Source organism: Channa argus, chromosome 16, assembly GCF_033026475.1.
Source record: "Channa argus isolate prfri chromosome 16, Channa argus male v1.0, whole genome shotgun sequence".
In the NCBI taxonomy this organism is placed as follows: Eukaryota; Metazoa; Chordata; class Actinopteri; order Anabantiformes; family Channidae; genus Channa; species Channa argus.
In genome coordinates, this window is record NC_090212.1 from 12,838,029 (window position 1) to 12,857,746 (window position 19,718).

The 19,718-nt window shown below is 40.2% G+C and overlaps 2 protein-coding genes across 8 annotated transcripts in view; both read left to right on the forward strand.

Annotated features, from left to right (window-relative positions):
- Nucleotides 1-9,272, forward strand: part of rps6ka1 (ribosomal protein S6 kinase a, polypeptide 1) — a 45,164-nt gene extending 35,892 nt beyond the window's left edge. For 6 of the 7 annotated variants that reach the window (XM_067480436.1, XM_067480438.1, XM_067480441.1 and 3 more), the window contains 20 exons: nucleotides 36-152; nucleotides 280-361; nucleotides 2,277-2,357; nucleotides 2,524-2,603; nucleotides 2,732-2,838; nucleotides 2,965-3,002; nucleotides 3,516-3,658; nucleotides 3,752-3,822; nucleotides 3,958-4,046; nucleotides 4,179-4,243; nucleotides 4,322-4,424; nucleotides 4,622-4,752; nucleotides 5,117-5,242; nucleotides 5,429-5,518; nucleotides 5,640-5,798; nucleotides 6,266-6,427; nucleotides 6,569-6,645; nucleotides 6,741-6,858; nucleotides 6,958-7,095; nucleotides 7,316-9,272. In XM_067480436.1, the coding sequence (XP_067336537.1) occupies nucleotides 36-152; nucleotides 280-361; nucleotides 2,277-2,357; nucleotides 2,524-2,603; nucleotides 2,732-2,838; nucleotides 2,965-3,002; nucleotides 3,516-3,658; nucleotides 3,752-3,822; nucleotides 3,958-4,046; nucleotides 4,179-4,243; nucleotides 4,322-4,424; nucleotides 4,622-4,752; nucleotides 5,117-5,242; nucleotides 5,429-5,518; nucleotides 5,640-5,798; nucleotides 6,266-6,427; nucleotides 6,569-6,645; nucleotides 6,741-6,858; nucleotides 6,958-7,095; nucleotides 7,316-7,438 (2,100 nt within the window). In that variant the 3' untranslated portion in view covers nucleotides 7,439-9,272. The remainder of the gene's footprint in view (nucleotides 1-35; nucleotides 153-279; nucleotides 362-2,276; nucleotides 2,358-2,523; nucleotides 2,604-2,731; nucleotides 2,839-2,964; nucleotides 3,003-3,515; nucleotides 3,659-3,751; nucleotides 3,823-3,957; nucleotides 4,047-4,178; nucleotides 4,244-4,321; nucleotides 4,425-4,621; nucleotides 4,753-5,116; nucleotides 5,243-5,428; nucleotides 5,519-5,639; nucleotides 5,799-6,265; nucleotides 6,428-6,568; nucleotides 6,646-6,740; nucleotides 6,859-6,957; nucleotides 7,096-7,315) is intronic. The other variant, XM_067480437.1, reaches the window with a different exon arrangement.
- A 3,972-nt stretch (nucleotides 9,273-13,244) lies between these two features.
- Nucleotides 13,245-17,802, forward strand: LOC137101705 (TMF-regulated nuclear protein 1-like). Its single transcript, XM_067480444.1, has one exon. The coding sequence runs from the start codon at nucleotides 13,717-13,719 to the stop codon at nucleotides 14,341-14,343; it is 627 nt and encodes a 208-aa protein (XP_067336545.1). The 5' UTR covers nucleotides 13,245-13,716; the 3' UTR covers nucleotides 14,344-17,802.
- The last annotated feature ends 1,916 nt before the right edge of the window (nucleotides 17,803-19,718 follow it).

The window sequence follows — 19,718 nt, forward strand, 5'->3', positions numbered from 1 at the left end:
ATATTATACTTTCCTCTCTGTTTTGCACTTTGCAGGAAGATGGAGACATCAAGGAGATCAACATTACCCATGTGGTTAAAGAGGGCTCGGAGAAGGCTGATGCCTCTCAGTTTGAACTGCTCAAAGTCCTGGGACAGGGATCCTTCGGCAAGGTAACACCCATGCTCACAATTGTCCATACTGCTGCTGCTCCCTTCATCAGACCTTGATTATTTTCTCTTTCTTTTTCATTCTTACTCCCAGATTTAATGTTATTGCAATTTGCTATGCATACTGCAGGTGTTTCTGGTGCGAAAGGTGACCCTTCCAGATGCCAACCAACTCTATGCCATGAAGGTCCTGAGGAAGGCCACCCTCAAAGGTGCAGTACCCTGTTATTTGATTGAGGGTTAGGCTTAAAAGTATTGTAGCCACAACCCCCCCACTGTCAAGCTGCTAAACGTGACTGAACCCATCACCAGGTGCAGGAAAGTTGCTCAACCACTGATCGTCTTGTTGACCCTGTTGTGAAAAAAAAGAGAATGTATGTAAAATATTGAAAACATACATTTGATCGCAAACTCCACAGTCAACCGATCATTATTATTATTTAATGCCAGCAATGCTTTTTAAAAAGTTCAAATGTTTTAGTTTGAAAGCAATTGAAATTAATTCCAAAAAATAAAAATCCTATTTAAAATCATTAGACCACAATCCATCTTAAATGGCCTTGTGTCCAGAGAAGATGATGGATATGCAGTTTCTGTCCATTTTTCTTTCTTAGAGTTTTAACTTGTGGAGTGATGAACATCACCATTTCTTACTTCTAAAAGACTCTCTCTTTGATCTCTAAGATGCTCTTTTTAAATCCAGTTATGATACTAACCTGTTGCCACTTGACTTAAGTTGTTGTAAGATGTTCCAGCACGTGTTTTTTACATATTGCACAACTTTTCTGGTCTTTTTGTTGCCCTGTCCCAACTTTTTTGAAGGTGTTGCATCAAATTCAAAATTAGCATAATGTTTTCACAACACTATTAGATTTTTCGGTTTCAGCGTTTGATTTGTTGTCCATGTGCTGTTTTTAATCAATGTAGGTTTTTAATGATACAGAAAATATAACCCTCTGTTTTAATTAGCATTTTAAACAAGATTTCGTAATGGAAACACAAATAGCTGGCAGCATATGAAATGGCAAATGTTGCCTCATTATCACATTATTTTTATAACAGGATGTGTGCATTCAGTGGCGAAGGAAAACATATATGAAGCCTCTAATATGACTTCTCCAAAAATGTATTTTTCATTCCATTTAAGTTGTACTTATACCTGTGTAAATTTTATATTTTGGGTTTTGGGACAGTTCTTCAGACAAAAATGTAAACAAAAAAAACACAAATTTAATATTCAAGCACTTGTGATGATTGTTTTCAACATTTTGTTATGACATTTTAATCTGGGCTGCTGACATTTAAAAAAGATTGAACAGATTTATACATCATGCAAATAATCATTAGTTGGAACCTTGTATTCGAACTTCTCATGTAGTTTGATTGTATAAAGGCTTTCTCTTTTACTTTGGCAGTACTGGCATTATTTGTTTTTAGGTGGCACTCCCTCCGTTTCACATCAGAGGGTGCATGCCTTTCCTGTAATTCACACGCAGTAATTTACAGCATTAAGTTAGCATAAGACCACCACCGCATGCAATGGGTTTTTCACTTTTGCACACAGGTGGTGTGGTCTTATTCTTCCTGATCTGTATTTGTTCACACGGTCCTACAACATGTTGTGGTTAATTTTAGCTGTGCATATTTGTAAATTGCCTTAAAATATTGTTATTGTTAGTTTGTGCATTTACCATTCACAAGTGTAAAAATGTACTGCTGGATTCACTTTACATACCGTTTAGTTAGACTACAGTATGCTTATTTTTTTAGCCACTCGGGAGCAGCACAGACAACTCCTCAGCATGCTGCATGCACTTTATTTTCTATTTTTAAATCCGAGCAAAATGCTGCATTTTGTTTTTCAAAACCTCTCAGTTCTCAGTTCTTCAAACTTTGAATTACTCCTACAGTCTTTCTATGCAAACTCTGCTTGACCCTGAATATCATGTAAGAATCAGTAAAGTATGTGTTTAACTTTACTTCTCAAGCTAACAACTATGAAAAATCATTATCGGAGGTTTGTTGCTCATTGTAATTTTATTTATTTATTTGTTGTTGTTTTTTAAGTTGAACCACTGAGGTTTTTTTACATGCACATTAAAATCTATGCCCTTATTTATTCTTCAGTGAGAGACCGTGTGAGGACTAAGATGGAGAGAGATATTCTGGCAGACGTCAACCACCCATTTGTTGTCAAACTGCACTATGGTGAGTCCACCAAATGCATCATTTCTCTCTACTTTCATAGGAAAAGTCCAAATGATTTTACTGGATCTGCTTTTTCCATCACAGTTTCATTGCTTTCAGCTCCAGACAGCCTTACTTACAGTTTAATCTGATTGCAATTACATATTTATTTGTTTTTAATTTCTAGCATTTCAAACTGAAGGGAAGCTGTACTTGATCCTGGACTTCCTTAGAGGAGGAGATCTTTTCACTAGACTCTCTAAAGAGGTGAGAGTGATTATTAGATTGTGGTGTTTTACTGGCCTAAGGTCAGGTTTCACTCAACCATAAATGCTGTGAGTTATCTCACCTGCTGATAAATTATTGATCTCCCTATGTGTGTCTGCTTATCCCAGGTGATGTTCACAGAAGAAGATGTGAAGTTTTATTTAGCAGAGCTGGCATTAGGACTTGACCACCTTCATAGTCTAGGAATAATCTACAGAGACCTCAAACCTGAAAAGTAAGAGCAACACATACTGAGTGAGAAAAACCTAAACAAATGCAAACAAACTCATATCTTTAAATTTGCGTCAGTATGTGATGTCAAGATAAGTGTATTATAACATCTAACATTCTGTTCTTGTAGTATTCTCCTGGATGAGGAGGGACATATTAAACTCACAGGTGAGTCTCCTGCTCTCATATTTACACACAACGTTGTGTGTGTGTGTGTGTCTCTCTCACTCACTCACACACTTTCCTGTCCTCCACCTCAATGACCTTCATTACTCATAGGGCAGCGATGGCCTTATCACCAACTCCAGATATCTGTATATGGACCTGTATATGTTTTTCTAGTTAATTATTACTCTTTATCTTACTGTCATGCATAATCACTGCCATTTATTTACCCTGGATCTTGGTGCCATTGAACCAAAGGTGACCTGCAGTGGCGACATAACACACACAATAAGTCACACCTATAAAGCTTCTAAAGGACAAATGCCAACAAAGATAAAGTGCTGTTTGATGAAACAGGATTTCATGCTGAAAATGGCTTTGCTGATCATGCATTAAAAATAAATTGTTCTTCTATGAACTTCTGTATATCGACACCTAAATATAGTGTACTCTACTGCACTATGGGTTGATACTCTAGGAAGTTGTAAAGTAATGTATGTTTTTGCCTTTTTTCAGATTTTGGTTTGTGTAAAGAAGCCATTGATAATGAGAAGAAAGCTTATTCCTTTTGTGGTACTGTGGAATACATGGCACCAGAGGTTGTGAACAGACAGGGACACACCCACAGCGCAGACTGGTGGTCATTTGGAGTACTAATGGTAAGAGTTGTATTACCTAGCCCTAAATAGTAAATATTCTATTGCACTTGTAGATTGTACTGGTAGATTATAGATGTTTGTTCTGTCCTCCAGTTTGAGATGTTGACAGGAGCTCTACCATTCCAAGGAAAGGACCGCAAAGAAACAATGAGCCTGATTCTGAAGTGAGTATCCCCTGGATGTACACACATTCTACAGTAGCACAGAAGTTGTTGTCAAATATAGAATCTGTTGAAAAATGCCTCACGCACTATCTGGTGAAATTAATTAAGCTGTGTGCCATCTGTCTCTGCCTGCAGAGCACGTCTGGGGATGCCTCAGTTCTTGAGTGCAGAGGCCCAGTCTTTGCTCAGGGCTCTGTTCAAGAGGAACCCTGCCAACAGACTGGGTTAGTATCAACTCATAACATGACTTTCCCAAGTGGAAGTTTACACAATGTGATCATACATTGACACAGATTTCTAGAGAAGGGCAAAGCCAAAAACTGTGTTTCTGCTAAATGGTGCTGTTTTGCTAAAAGGATCTGGTGCTGACGGTGCAGAAGAGATCAAACGACATGGATTCTTCTCCACCATAGATTGGAATGTGAGACTCATACATTTTATAAAATATATGCACAATGAATACTGTCTGATGTAAATAAAAGTATTTTTATTTTTTCAGAAACTCTTCAGAAGAGAAGTAAAGCCTCCATTTAAACCTGCAGTGGCGCGGCCAGACGACACTTTCTACTTCGACTCCGAGTTCACCTCCCGCACCCCTAAAGGTCAGAGGTCAAAGCTAAAACTATATCATATTTTCCCTCTTTTAGCTGAAAAACAAATCAATACTTTGCGCTGTTTGTTGAAAACAAGTCAAGATGCAAGAAATTTTTTTACTATTATTATAATTGACTATAAAAGCTGTGACTTGTTGCAGTTGCTTTTTTTTAAAAACTTGACGTTTTTTTGTATTATCTTGCAGATTCCCCTGGCGTGCCCCCAAGTGCTGGAGCTCACCAGCTCTTCAGGGGATTTAGCTTTGTTGCAACAACTCTTTTGGAGGAAGAAGGCTCAGTGGAACCATTGCAACCCCCACCACATCCAGTGGTCCAGGTCAGACTGACTAGCTGCTACACTGTGTTTTCCTTAGAATTAGATTGAACCGCCAGGAGCTCCAGTTAAAAACTTACATTTAAGTCTAATCTGTTTGATTTCCTTAAGTTAACTGAGCTGGATTCATCATCAGAAGCACAAAGCAATTAAATACCTATATAAAAGACAAAAGATGTACAAACCGTCGCTCATAAATGTCACAGTTAAACATTTTAGACTGCAGCTGCTTTGGTCCTCAGTGTGTGTAACACAGACTAGACAGGCAGCACAGTAGAAGAGGTTTAATGCCCCCCTAAAAACCTCGTCAGCTGTCAGTGCGTCACGCATCCGCTCACTTCCAAACTCTTCAACCCTTCTTCTGCAGCAGTTACACGGGAAGAACCTGTTGTTCAGTGACGGCTACATGTTGAAGGAAGACATCGGCATGGGATCCTTCTCTGTCTGTAAACGATGTATCCACAAAGCCACTAACGCAGAGTACGCTGTCAAGGTCTGAACACACACACACGAACTGCACACACCAATCTGTGGCATATTATTTCAGTCAGTTTGTCATAAAAACCTGGCTAAATTAATGAACGAGTCAAAGATTTTTAGAAAATTGAAAGAACACAATTTATCTGACTGAACTGTCAAAATATTAGCTTTGTGTGACTGTTGTTTCTGTGTATGACAGGTGATTGACAAGACCAGTACAGACCCCTCTGAAGAGATTGAGATTCTGCTTAGATATGGACAGCACCCTAACATCATAACACTGAAGGATGTGAGTTAAAAAAAAAACCAACACACACACTTGTTTCACACGCCACACTAGAATTTGCCTCAGGTGTTGATTGTCAAAATCATGATGTGATAATGTGCAGCTGTGCATGTTTCTGCCTCAGGTGTACGACAATGGGAAGCAGGTGTTCCTGGTGACTGAACTGATGCGTGGAGGAGAGCTGCTGGATCGAATCCTAAAACAGAAGTCCTTCTCGGAGAGAGAGGCCAGCGCTGTACTTCACACCATCACCAGGACTGTAGAGTACCTGCACTCACAGGGGGTGAGAACCACGAGCACCAGGCACTCGTGTGTTTTTGTTGTGTTTAGCATGATTTGTATTGACTTTGATAATCACTGCACATCCGGTCTGCGAACTTGAATGTGCAACATAAAAACCTCAGTTCTTTCCTGAACAATTCCAGTGGTAATCAAGTCATTCATGGGCAAAAAGATTTTCCAGTTGTCACACAGCTGGACTACAATTAAACAGTCTGTTTAAATAATGTCTTAGTTTGTTTTTGACTTGAGGTTGCACATAATAGTAAATACACAATTTCTACTTTTTTTGCTCTTTGGTTTTCAGAATAGAGCTTATTGCAGGAGGATCTGTTTTGCCGTAAACTGTGGTGTCACTGTGTTCTCACAGCGGCAGTTTGTTTTTGGTGCATGGTGACATTAAACCTGTGTGAAAATCCCTTTTACCTTACCCACTCCTCTTCTTGGTTCTCCCTCTGCTGTGTTCTTTAGGTGGTGCATAGAGACCTGAAGCCCAGCAACATCCTCTATGTTGATGAGTCAGGGAATCCAGAATCAATCAGGATCTGTGACTTTGGCTTCGCTAAGCAATTGCGTGCCAACAATGGGCTGCTGATGACCCCATGCTACACTGCTAACTTTGTAGCTCCGGAGGTGAGCAGGTCACATTTAGTTGGTCTCGTAATTATAAGTGTCAAGGCTGATTCTGTAATAAACTGAAAACTTTGACGGATGTTAACTTACAACATGACTGTGTTAAATAAAATGTGTAATTTATATCTGACTACTTTGTAGGTGTTGAAGCGTCAGGGCTATGATGAAGGATGTGACATCTGGAGTCTGGGAGTCTTGCTGTACACTATGCTTGCTGGGTGAATAGCAACACTCTAAAATGTCTTGAAACACATTTTTCGTTCTCGCTGCGTTCCCTGCTCATTCTGTCATCTGTCCGCTTCTCTCCCATTAGTTTTACTCCGTTTGCTAATGGACCTGAGGACACTCCCAATGAGATCCTGAACAGGATAGGCAATGGTCACTTCAGCCTGACTGGAGGCAACTGGGACACTGTGTCGGACGCAGCTAAGGTAGAGCTTCAAAGTCTAGGACTTTTGCTCCCTTTTTTTTTTTTTTTTTTTTTTTTTTTTTTTCAGAAATGACGCCAATCTTCTCCAATCTCCCTTTAGGATCTTGTGTCAAAGATGCTTCATGTGGACCCCCATCAGAGACTGACTGCTAAGCAGGTCCTCAAACACCCCTGGATTGTCCACAGAGAAAAACTGCCCAAAAGTCAGCTCCCACACCAGGATCCCAAACTGGTCATGGTAATAAATTAGTTCATTCTCTCAACATTCACATTGTTTTCTTCAAGTCAGGAGTCCACATCAGATGTCCTAAAGAGAGTTAATGAATTTTGTTATAGACTCATATCTATCAATCTATATATTTCATTTGTACACAAAAATTTGTTGTAAACTAAGAAAACTCCATTGTACCCATTTCTGCTCCTCTTCTCATACTCTCCATCCTTCTGTTTACATTCAGGGTGCAATGGCTGCTACCTACTCTGCCCTGAAGAGCTCCCAGCCCACTCCAGAGCTCAAACCCATTGAGAGCTCCTTCCTGGCCAAGAGGCGTGTCAAGAAGCTTCCCTCTACCTCCCTGTAGAGACTTACAACAACAAATCAGCCTCCTGGAGACTGACCAAAACTGCACCTTCTTGCTCCAAACCACTCAGTCAGCTTTGCTCGGGGACTCAGCGTCTACCAACCACTACCAGCCAAGGAACACTGACTTGTGGTCCTGCCCCCATCTTGTGACATCAGTTGTCCTGCTCTTGCTGTCATCCCCATAGTGCGGGCTCATCAGCTACTGTTAGCCAGCTTCCTTGGGCTAGCAAAAGATTGTGAAGATGGATGGGGTGTTGAGGGCAAAAAACATAGTGTGCAGGTTTTGGCAGATGTATATGTGCCGTGAGTGTGTGAGTGTGTTTGTGCATGACCTGCCACAGAGTTGATGCAGCCATGTTTTTTCGATTGTGACAATGAACGTTTTCTATCCTCATCATTGCTGTAATTGGTTGTCATTCAGCTTGCTGCACGCCTGTCTGCCTGCCCGTTTGTCTGCCTGTTTTGTTGTGCGTCTTCCTTTTGTAAAGTTGATGAGCTTTATCTTTCTGCTTGTGCTGCCACATCAGTCTGTGCTGACAGCACAAAACCAGAGTACTGTCCAGCTGCTGTTAAACGTGCTTCAAAGAGCATTATTAATATGAATATGAAACATTTCTGCCATATATATCCCTTTGGCTTTGGTACAGCCAGAACACAGGGATTATGGGAAATGTTAAATGCTGATGCTTGGGGTAATGTCAATCTATGCCTGTGTTTTGTTTTACAGAACGTGTGCGTGTGTGGATGTCCTTTGCATGACTTGCAATCTGTGTGAGTGTGTGTGTGTGTGTGTGCATGTGTTTGTGCGTGCATTTGTGTGTGTGTGTGTGTGTGTGTGTGTGTGTGTGTGTGTGTGTGTGTGTGTGTGTGTACTATCTTGCAGGATGCTGCGGGGTCATGTGCATGGTCCAGTGACGTAATGATGTCATGTGGCTTTCATTGTTTCTCTCCTCTCTCTTTTCTATGCTTCATCCATCTGCTGGCAGCCATTTGAGATGTCTATTATTTTATTACTACAAAAAATAGTAAAATAGGTGGCTTTCTGTGAAAGAAACTTGCCCAAGGAACAATGTGGCATGTTAAAATTCTGTTGTTGTTGGTTTTTTTTTTTTTTTCCCCACTGTGATTCTTGAATAATGCATATTAGATGCTGTTTTCTGTGTTAGCTACTTTTGACGTTGATTCGTTTTCGCTTTTTGTCCAAAGATTTAGTGATTTAAAATGGTGGAAGACATGCTGAGCCCATTACAGTCCATGAACCTTATGCTATACAGGTCTCTTCTTCTGTTTTCAAAATGTAGTGAGGACGGTTTGACTGTTGTCGTTATGCAACTGAGCACTCAAAGGCAGCATGTGTGTCGAGTCACTGGTCTATAATATCACACACTTACTCTAGACTTACTCTATCGTCAGCAGACTTGTGTTCAACTTTTCCATTCATGATCTTTGAATTTTCTCTGATTAGCTCACGTTTTCATTTTATTAACACAGACATTCTAAAGAATAATTTTCTGTCCCATTGTAAGTAGCTTCACAGGGTAGGTCCTGCTTATAGCTTGGTGCCTCGGCCTGCAGGTGAGGTTGAATGTCTTACATGGAAAACACAAAAACAAACCAGCCAGAAGATACTGAACCTGTGTAGAAGAGACGACCTGAGTGGCTAAATCATCTATAAACCAGCTGTCTTACCTCAAAGGGATCAAAGTTAGGTTATAATTCTTGTTTAGTGGCAAAACTCTCCCTTCTTTGACTAAATTTATGGTGGTAATTGTATGATAAAGATGAAGATTTTTATATCTTACAAATATTAAAAATTCCGTTGCTACAACAAACCAATTGCATCAGCCTCTTGTTTCAGTTGTGATTTAAAGAGTTATATTAAGTTAACTAAAGGACCGGCTGTAAGTTGGTAAGGCAGAGGTCCACGGACCACAAGGTCAGTGGTTCGATCCCCTGTCCTGGGTATATGTCGAAGTGTCTTTAGGTGAGACACTGAACCTCTAACAGCCCATTCCCCTTCCCAGCTGTCCAGTGCCGGTCAAATCCCGATAGAAATTGGGGAGTGTTGCGTCAGGAAGGGCATCCGGGCATACATGTGCCAAATCAACATGCGGACAATGATCCGAACTCATAGGATAAGCTGAAAGGACAAAAAAAAATTTAAGTTAATTAGCTTATTTAAAAATAAAAATGGTAAACTCATTGCTTTAGTACTGACCTAATTTTATTTTAGAGAGTCCTTTAACACAGTGAGTTTTATCCACAGAGGAAGATCGATTGGTGGACCCTGACCTGTACCTAATTCTCTGACCGGTTTCCCCCGGTGGCCACTGGAGGGAGATAAAGGGCAAGTTTGGTTTCCTGTAAAAGTGAAATGAATCCTGGCCCATCTAACTAATGCCATAGTCTCTCTCACTTCCTATTCAATTATTGTTACAAGATCCCTTTAAGTATGGAAACCTAAGGAGTTCTGAGAGAGAGAAGAAAATTCCTCTTAAAGTAACAGCTTATCCAGCCATTGTAATTTTCATCTTCCCATATGATTATGAAATTTTATATAAAAACTAAAGTCATGTAAATATAAAATGTTTATTTTTATTCATGAACACTACATAGAGCTACCATGCCTGTATGTAAATGATTTCCTGCTTCAGTCATCATATTCAGTCTTCTCTCCTTTTCCTCCAAACTCGCATGGAAACTCAGATGCCACATATTGCCACAGATTCTCCTTTACAGTATCACTACATTTGTCTACATGCTGCTGCCTGTCTTTGTATGAACTTATGTACCTGTGCCGCAATAACTGCTGCTCCTTCGTTGGACTGCTAGTTTCTGTCACTCATCAGCATCCACTGACATGATTTATGCTGGAAAGATTCTCTGCACGCACCATCATGTCAAGGACACACACAGTTTGTTTTTTATACAAAGACACACAATTTAGTTTTGTTAATATATTTTCATTGAGATCCCTCTCTGTACTTTGGTGTCATTTCACTGCACTGAATGACTTCCTGCTCTCTTATACAAATTGACTGCCTCAGTCTGCAGCAGCAGATGCTGCTGATATTGATTACAGAACAGCTTCATCACCATCATTTAGCTTCCATCTTGCAAGAGTAGAAATCTGTGCCATCAGAGCAGTTGTTATCCTTGTCCTGTCTCCTCAGTTTTTTGGCATTTGTCAGCTGAAGCAACTCTGCTCAAATGGAAGCCAAATATTCCTAATTAGTTTTTTTTTTTTTCTTTTACAGTGAGTGTGGGTGGGTGCATGGGTGGGGAGTATGTGTGCAAGTGTATCAAGTGTTGACGTGGATGCAGAGCTTACCTATAACAGGGATGCTGTCCAGGGCTTAATCATTAAGTAGAAGCTTCCTTCTATTTAAAGAGATTATCTTGTTGGTGCTTTTTGAGTTATAGCTGTGCTTCTCTTAAACTGCATATGGAAGCACAAAACCTGACATTTAATCTCCTTTGTGCTTTCTCTTTACCACACATCTCCAAAGGTTATTTATATTTTTTATGATTACAAAACGGTCACCAATAATCCATTCAAGCATTGCAGAAATCCAACACACTTAGCAATGTATACATTGGGGAAAGGATACTCTGCAACAAAACATGCTAAATTGAAAGTGTGCATTGCCCAGGAGCAACTGTATAGGTCATTATTTATTGTTAGCACAGACTGACATGCATGTGATCTGTGGCTTATTTCGCTGTGTTAACCTCTGCAAGGCCAGACTTTTACCCAAACCTGATTAAGTAACATTTTCAGTACAACTGCTGCCAAGTTGTGACCCTGCTTCCATAGAATTCTGCAGCTACACCGATGCTAAAAACAAAACCTCTTGGGGAAACTCAAAATACTCAGAAGCATCTACGTATATAGGCTGACAAACAATCTCACTCTTCCACGTGTGCACACTTCAAATGCAGTACATGCCATAACCGCACACAGATTAAAATAATCTGGAACAGAGGGTGCAGTATTAGAAATAGGAAATGGGGAGATGAGTGAGAAATTGAAGCATTGGTAGATTCATGTTAGAGGGAACTGTGTTATGGAAGGATTAGGCACTTAAGTACATAAATTAATTCTGCATACTTAGGGTAGACATAGAAGTATTTGTGTCTTTTGCCTGTAGGAATCGTGTCCCAGTACATGTGTTTGACTTTGTCATAACAAAGCAGTTGCTTTGGTTCCCTGTGTTTGCAGATTTCGCGTCCTTCTGTTCAGCATGTTTGCCGGGGACGACGGCCACCGGTGAGTGCAGCAATGCAAGCAGCATGTGGGATTAGTTTGGACGGAGTGATCTTTAACTGGATGTTACACAACCAATAGACTCGTCCAAAAAGGGCATCATGAAAAAAAAAAGCTCCACTGAAGCATCTTGTCTTGATCCCTGAAATCTTACGCAAATACTTGTTTACATTGCACAACTACTGTGCAACATGTGAAAATAAGTTACATTATGCCCAGTGTCTGAAATCCTGACATCCTGCTAATTTAATGCTTTACTAAGGTTTTCATTTTTTAAGAAATTAACATTTTTTAAATTGTGGTTTGTTGTTGAATTTCTTTCTGCTTCAAAGCAGCACAGTTGTCTTTGTGTCCTTTTCATAATTCTATTGCTTTTATAAAGGCCTTTTTTTTTCTCCAGGCTTTTTGTAGAGCAGGATAAAGACCTGAAGAGCGTCTTAGGGTTTCCTGTCATTTATTCCTTGGATAGACATGTACTGTAAATGACTGCATCTTGTTTTCCTTCTTTTTGCTTATTCATCTTTGTAACTTCTTCCTCTCGGGAGACCAGTAAAGCTAAAAGCATACAGAGAAAGAGCAGCCAGTGCTCCTACTAATGCAGTGCCCATCCTGAGATAAAAGCTAAATGAATTCTCATATGCAAGCACATAAACACTGACGCACACCTCTGACCTGCTAAAAGCCTTGTTGCTTTGACACACTTTCAGTGTTCCACATACACCCACTGTAACCCTTTTTAATTTGTGTTTGTGTGTGTGTGTGTGTGTGTTACTTTATACTGATCATATGACTTCTACAATGCAGCTGCAGAACATGTCAATATTTGTCTAGACAGAAAGGGTAAGCCTAGCTGTTAATGGAGTGGATAACAGAAATCAGGAGAAGGACGAGAAACAATAGCTCAAGATATAATATATAATTTTGGTGAAAATAGATTTTGCTGGTTATTACAGCTTCAACAACTGTGATTCAAGTTCAGTTTGAAATGTTGCTGTACTGCACAAATGAGATGATTGAACATTTGAAAACAAGCGTGTTGTTTTTGCGCTCAACAGTATTCCCCATGAGAATTCTTTGAAATATACCATTTAAATATACCACTGAGCCCAAAGTGATTGGCAGCTACAACAATAATACAAATGTATTTTAATGAACCAATACATTTAAATAATGGAGTCTGTTCCCTTATTATTGTGTCATTTTGTTTGCTTGTTTGTTTTGCCACCCTTTGCTTGCCATCTGCTGTGTAAAATATCAACGTACTTGTTGACCCTGATGTAGCAGTCTTCAATTTTTTAAACGGTTATACAAAATTTGTAGCTTGCAGAAAGGCTGTGAGCTGTGAAATGGGTCAAGAGGGAAAAAGCGGGCAAATGAAAACTATGGTGATAGTGTGGAGCAGAAAGGTGTTAATGGCAGAAAGAATTTCAAACATCACCCCTCCCTCGTGCTTTTGCAATCTGATGTCGACCAGTGTTGCTAGGGCAACCATCCGAGCAAGAGAAAGGGAGAAAGAGAGAAACAGAGACCAGCTGGCAAGACGGATGGCAGCAGAGATGCTGGGAGAACAGAAAGTGAGCCAAGCCATGTAAGCAAAGAGGAGAGAGACCTGATACTTCTGCAGCTCTTGCTTCACACTGCCTCACTTGACTGAGCAGAGCTGATCAAAGCAAAGTTCCAGATGATGATGATGACGACGGCGAAGCAAAACAGTCAAGCAGAGGACACGACAGCTTGCCAGCATCAGCAGCACAGAGGGCGGCTGCCCAATCATCAGTTGACATGCTCATGAGTTCAGCAGCCAATGAGCTGCCAGCAGGCTCCTCCCCGGCACATCCACTCAGATGCAGAGACGGCACAAGCCTGGATCAGATTTCTTATTAATGAATGGAGTAGTTCACAAGCTGCATCAACGCACATCTCTGCACTCTCTGCTCAACCACTATCTGCCTTGACCCAAGAAGAAAAGAGAAAAAGATCAACATTAAAACTACAAGAAGGGTTAAGTCATGGCTATGGATGGACGACAAAGAAATACAGAATCCCATGATGAGGACATGGCAGCAGCTATTACAATTGCAGACCCACATCCTGAGCTCCTTCCACCAGATTCACCTTCTCCATCATCCTGTTCTCTTCTACCGCCTCCACTAAACATGCCACCTTCTACATCTGCCATTGCTCAACTGGCACTGGAATCCCCAGCTACCAGGCGCTCAATTTCCATGGGAGACTTTCGCCGAGTAACTGGGGCTCTGCTAGCCGGTTCCGAGCCCCCGTCCACCTCGGCCACGGCCCCCTCCTCCAAGCTTGTCACCCCCAGCTCCAGCATGGAGTTTGAGGCAGCTCGCCAACGCCTCCTAGAGGTAGAGGAGCGTCAGCGAGTCATAAGAGAGATGGAGCGGCGGCTGGAGGAGCTCAGGGAAGTCTTTGTGCGCTCAGAGCAGCAAGTGGTGATTCATGGGGAGCTGGTGTCACGAATATCTACTGCAGCTCAGCAGGGGGAGTTGTATGTGGCAGAGAACAGCCAACAACTGAAGAAGGGCCTAAAGTTCAAGAAACATCGGCCCACCATTGTCTTTTCCTCCATGCTTGGACTCCGCACGTGCCTCCCCTGGCCTGTAAAGCTCAAATAGGCAACTGGAGGCTTTCATTTTTTCCATCGCTTTAGAAATGAGCTTTACGTCAACAGGAGGGAAAACGTCCATTCTTTCACTATCACTCATTGACATGGCTGCTGTCCACACCTTTCTGCTCTTGTATCCTGAGGCTGGTCCTCCAGGTTTTTAGAGTGCCTACACTAATCACAACCGCTAGTAAGGAGCTTCCTCATCAGTGCATTGCTGAGGACATTCTAGCAAAACTATTAGGCCAGTGAAATGTGCACACAATGGCATTATTTCATGAATAGTTTTCATAGATATTTTGCTGCTTGGTGCTTGGTGTAGCGTTGAATTGCATGGGACAGAGTGTTATCTGTGGTGCATAGATGAGTCATTTTTCAGGTGATGCGAGATATCAGGAGCTTTGCTGTTCAACTTTTTTCTTTTGCAGCAATGAATGAAAAGCCATTGAAAACCATGTCATGGTATTTTCTGTCAGAGACGGAAGATGGTGAAGAGGCGGGAAGTGGGGGGGGGGAGATGAGAGAAACAAGAAAATCATTGAACTATCTGCCTCTCCAGCCTCTTAGAAGCGAAGGGCAGCGAATGAGAACAAGAGCTGCTACAGTACAACAGTGACTGCTGCACTGTTACATAAAAGCAAAGCTGGTGTAAGGAGGCAGGACACGCGAAGTCTGAGAAGGAGAGTGTGGAACTTAGATAGCAGAAACAACTACAGAAAATGTGCCTTGGCTTCTCCATGACCACTCATTCAAGAGCACAGCCCCTGGTTTTTGGCAGCATTAAACACACAGGAGAGGAGTTCACGCTCGGACAGTTTCACCTGTGGCCTCTTTTTAGCCTGTCACCTAGCAACCACTCATCCCTCAATCCTAAATCCACTTCCATAAACCTGTCTAATGGAGCAATGTAACTAAAATACAACTAGAATTCTCTGAAGGATTTAGGAACTAACATTTCTTCTGCATTAGACTTTCCTACAGCATGTAGTTAAAAATGTACTAATATGAGCTTGTTGGTACATTTATTTGATGATTAGTGGTTGCACTTAAATTAAGCCTGCATGTGTAACTATGATAGACTCTCACTTTTTGCTGAATGCTTTATGTGCTGTGTGTACCAACTGCAGTTTTGCACCTTAGAATGTATCTAACATAGTAGAAAGTTTACACACTCGCAGCTTCACTGCTTCGTAAGACAAGTTTGACAATATGTTTTTATATTCGATTTTTATGTCAAAGCCAAAGTAATTTGTTTTGTTAATTTGCTAGCTCTGTCAACATTTTATGACGCTCATGCACAGAGGGCCTGTATGGATGACCTAATTTCTTTATATAGATCGCTCTCAGTCTTTGGCCTCATTCTTCTATTCCTCGCTCTCCTTTGTCTTCTCTTTGGATTAAGGACTGACTACATATCTATTTTGGCATTCCAAGGTTAAGACAGAAAGCAGGCATTCAATCTCAGCATTTGCTGGAAAAAGCATCCATAGCAATTTGAGTGCATGTATCCATCTGCGTGCTTCTTTCCAAGAGAATGAAAAGGGATTTGTGTGAGTGCAGAATCCCTGATGCTGCTTTGTTTGTTCTCCTATCATAAATGATGTTTCTCAAGAACAAAGGAGCAAAGCTGTTTACAACAGAGGCACATGCTTTGGCTGTGTGTCAGTGTGGCTTTCCATAAAGTCGTCATGTGCACTTGGATATTTCAATTTTTATTGCTCCCTGGGTGCAAACACACAGATGGAAGTGTGACTGGGATGTGTTACTGCATCATTAGAAATGACTTTGTCAAGTCAACAGTGGCAAAAGAACACAATGATTTGTTGCTTTGTGTCCGGGCTGACTGCATCAGGGATCCACCAGGCAAACCTGACCCATGTGAAATCACATTTAAAACTACATGCATGTGTTTAATATTGCAGGCAGACAATAAGGCCACAGGTTAGGTAATTTGCTAATTTTGAGTATAAGGGCTTGAAAGATTAGTTTTCCTATATTAAAAGGGGCAATCGACCAATTTCCACCAAAAGGTGACCTGTCACTGAGAGTGCCACTCATCCTACGAAGACAGTCGCAAAAAGTCCCCTAATAAAAAAAAGTGACACTAACACAAAAACAAACTGATTAGGATGAGTTTAAACCACGTGGGTAATTAGGATGCAGGCATGGAGGTGCTGTCCACGCAACATGCACGTGGATAGCATCTTTAATGCCTGCATAAAGGGGTGGGGCCAAATTGCTGGAGTACCCCTTTAAGCAAGGCAGATGTTAAAATCAGTGATGTTCACATATTTTGATGCCATCATCATCATCATCATCATCATCACTGAACGTTGATTAACTCTTCTTAAGCTACTGCTTTGCGAACATCTATACCAAACATTATTCAGCTAAGACAGTTTCTAGAGGAATGCCACTGCATAATAAAATAATCTTGTAGGCCTTAAACATGTATTTATGGTCCTTTGTATATAGGTAGACTTATAAATGAATATACAGCTGGCCTATATATTGCTTTTAATATGCCTTATGCAGTATTCGTGCAATGGCAATTACATTAACGATGATGATAATTCCATTAAAGAATGTGATGTAAACTGGTGAGCTTATAACCATCATAGACCTCAGCCAGAAACTGGTCTGAAGAAGAAAAGACACACTGTTATAGGACTGCACTTTTGGTTTTTTGGAAAAGGACCACATTTCCCAAAGATTTCTGGGCCCACTTGCAGAGTGAATGTAATATTGTTACAAAAGTGTTTGTGGTTTTTTTTCCCTGAAAACTGAATGTAATATATAATCACATCTATCTTGTTTGGACCTGTGATTGGCAATAATTTCTCGTATTTACTTCCTGTCTATAGAATTATACTAAAGGTCTTTAACCCTCTCACAGCCCTTTACTAACACAAATGCTGGCCAACCACAGGTCCAAATCTACCTTTCTGTATTTATTTATTCTGAATGTTATATTTTGTGATTATGTGCTGTGTGGTATCACAGCAAGGTGATATATTTGGTGTTCTGTATGAATGTTGCGTTACACTTTACTGAGAATTTCTTTCCTAGCAATAACAGCAAGTTTGGGAGACAGTTTGCTTTCAATTCTTAAAAATGAATGAAACATAGTAACTACATAGTCTTAATGCCAATGTTTTTGACAGATGTATGGTTATGAAACCCCAAAAAATATTTTTCCAAGTTGAATTCAGTTGAATTGAAAGTTGGTTGTCCCCAAAGCTTTCTGGTGTTCTAGCACTGCTTCTGAAAAGGCTTTTACATTTTGCTGCAAAGTGGAAGAATGATTGTTGTTTTATGCTTAAATTTGCTACCACTTCTGTCATTTTCTTGACACTAGTATTTACTTTATCATAAATCCACAAGACTAGTAAATATTAAGAGACCCATTACATTTTAGGCATCATCAGGTTTTGTAAATAGTTTGAATGATTAAAGTACTGTAAATGGACTTTATTGCTTGAGAGATTTAATTTTTTTTATTGTCTCAGGCTGGAGAGGAAATCCTAAACAAACAGCAGCTTTCTTTTGCCGTTCTGTTGGAAACTGCTAACATGAAGTTTTCTTTCTCAGGTTCTAAAGTGTTTCTTTCTTTGCAGTTTTGTCGGAGGTCTAGCTATCAGGGTCACCTTGCAGAAGCCTGCAGCAGCACAGTAGTTCCGTGCCAAATCAGCTAGAAATGGCCTGGATGTAACCACATGCTGCAGGTGCAAAGGATACACACTGACAACGCTACATCGGGCACATGCAGTATGTCGTGTTCAATTATAAAGTCGTTTGCTAACCCCTTCTTATTTGATTATTTAGGCAAATGGAGGTTAGATAACCCTGTACTCAGATGGTAAGGCCCACATCCAAGTGCTCATTGTTCCAAGCTAGGATTTGTGAAGATACATTAAGCTGATGTTTTTGCTGGTGCTCACTTAATGAAGGGCATTATCTATGTAGATGGGTTTTAGATGAGCAAATCTTAATACCTAGGGTATTAAGAAATGAGAACATCCTCTTATATTTTATGTTTGAAGATTACACTCCCTGATGCAAACCAACACTGATAATGGACCCACTTTACACCCATGAAAGACCAGAATAGGCTTTAAGTTACTTAGCATTTCATGGCTTACTAATATATACCACCATGTATATATGTCATTAAATTATATTTATGTGTATTGAGAATATTTAATGTTTTAAAAGTAACATTTTACATAGTGCTTCTAGTATACATCACTCCAGGGAGGCAGGCCTAAGTGGGAGAAGATGGGCCAGTCAGCTTGCAGAGAATAGGTTGTGGCACACAGCATCGTTATCCTGGCTGTTGGTGAGGTGCCTGGTTATGTAAGTGACAGGTTGCAATTTCATTATCATGGCTTAAGTACAGAGTCAGAGCCAAGTAACATCTGGATAGAGACAAAACGAGGCTGGAAAGACAAGAGAGCTGCAGGAAAATTGCTGTGTGAGATGGATCGAGAAATTTAGCTTTAGTGAAGATGTGTACAATTCTTGCTATAATACAATGGTGCTATGTTATTTATCATTAGTCAAGCCTGAAAAGTAATCATCTTGGAAGGTCACAGGTTGTAAACATCAGGGAGGAATTTACTTTTTAAAATTATTTTAAAATAATTTATGTGAAAATGAAGTGATTTGACAAGTGAATATTTCTGCCTTTTTCCTGGTTATACATTGTATTTGGGATTGAAGCTTCTAAATTAGACTTTATGGATTACTGTACTCCAGGTAGGAAATGCTATAAAAACAAATGTTTCATGTTCTAGCTACACTTTAATCAATTTGATTGTTTTCCAAAGCCAACCATATTCAATCTGTGTTTTTCAATATTCTCACAGTTGTGCGGAGGCAAGTAGAGGCCAGCAAAATAGTTTATGTAACACATAGGATGTAGTTTTTATTTGTGCACATGCTCACTAAATAATTTAAGTAATGCGTGCTAGCAAAGACTTAGCATAAAGGATTCAGTACTAAGTGCCATGTTTAATGTGTATGATACAAATATTGCCAACGAAAGGAGCTAATATACTTTTGTTTACGTTTGAGTTCCTACTAACAAATGTTCACTGCCTCACATTTGATAACGGTGAGGTTTTGTCATTTTCCCTATCGACAGTATGGCAAAATTTCAACACAAGCAGTGACAAGCAAAACACTCATGATTCATGAAGGAAGTGAACGCCCCCTTTCTGCCTGCCTTTACTGACCACTATCAGTTTTTTCAAGTTTGTGAGGCAGGATTCTTCTGAACACTGGTTATGCAACTGTATCAATTCCCGTTCTTTTTCTCCTCTTTAGCAGCCATTCAGACAACAAATCAAAAAGAGGAACGCAAATTAGCAACAAAAAGTAACA

Excerpts from the sequence above, each read along its gene's own strand:
- LOC137101705 (XM_067480444.1), top strand. The coding sequence starts at position 13,717 with ATGGCTATGGATGGACGACAAAGAAATACAGAATCCCATGATGAGGAC.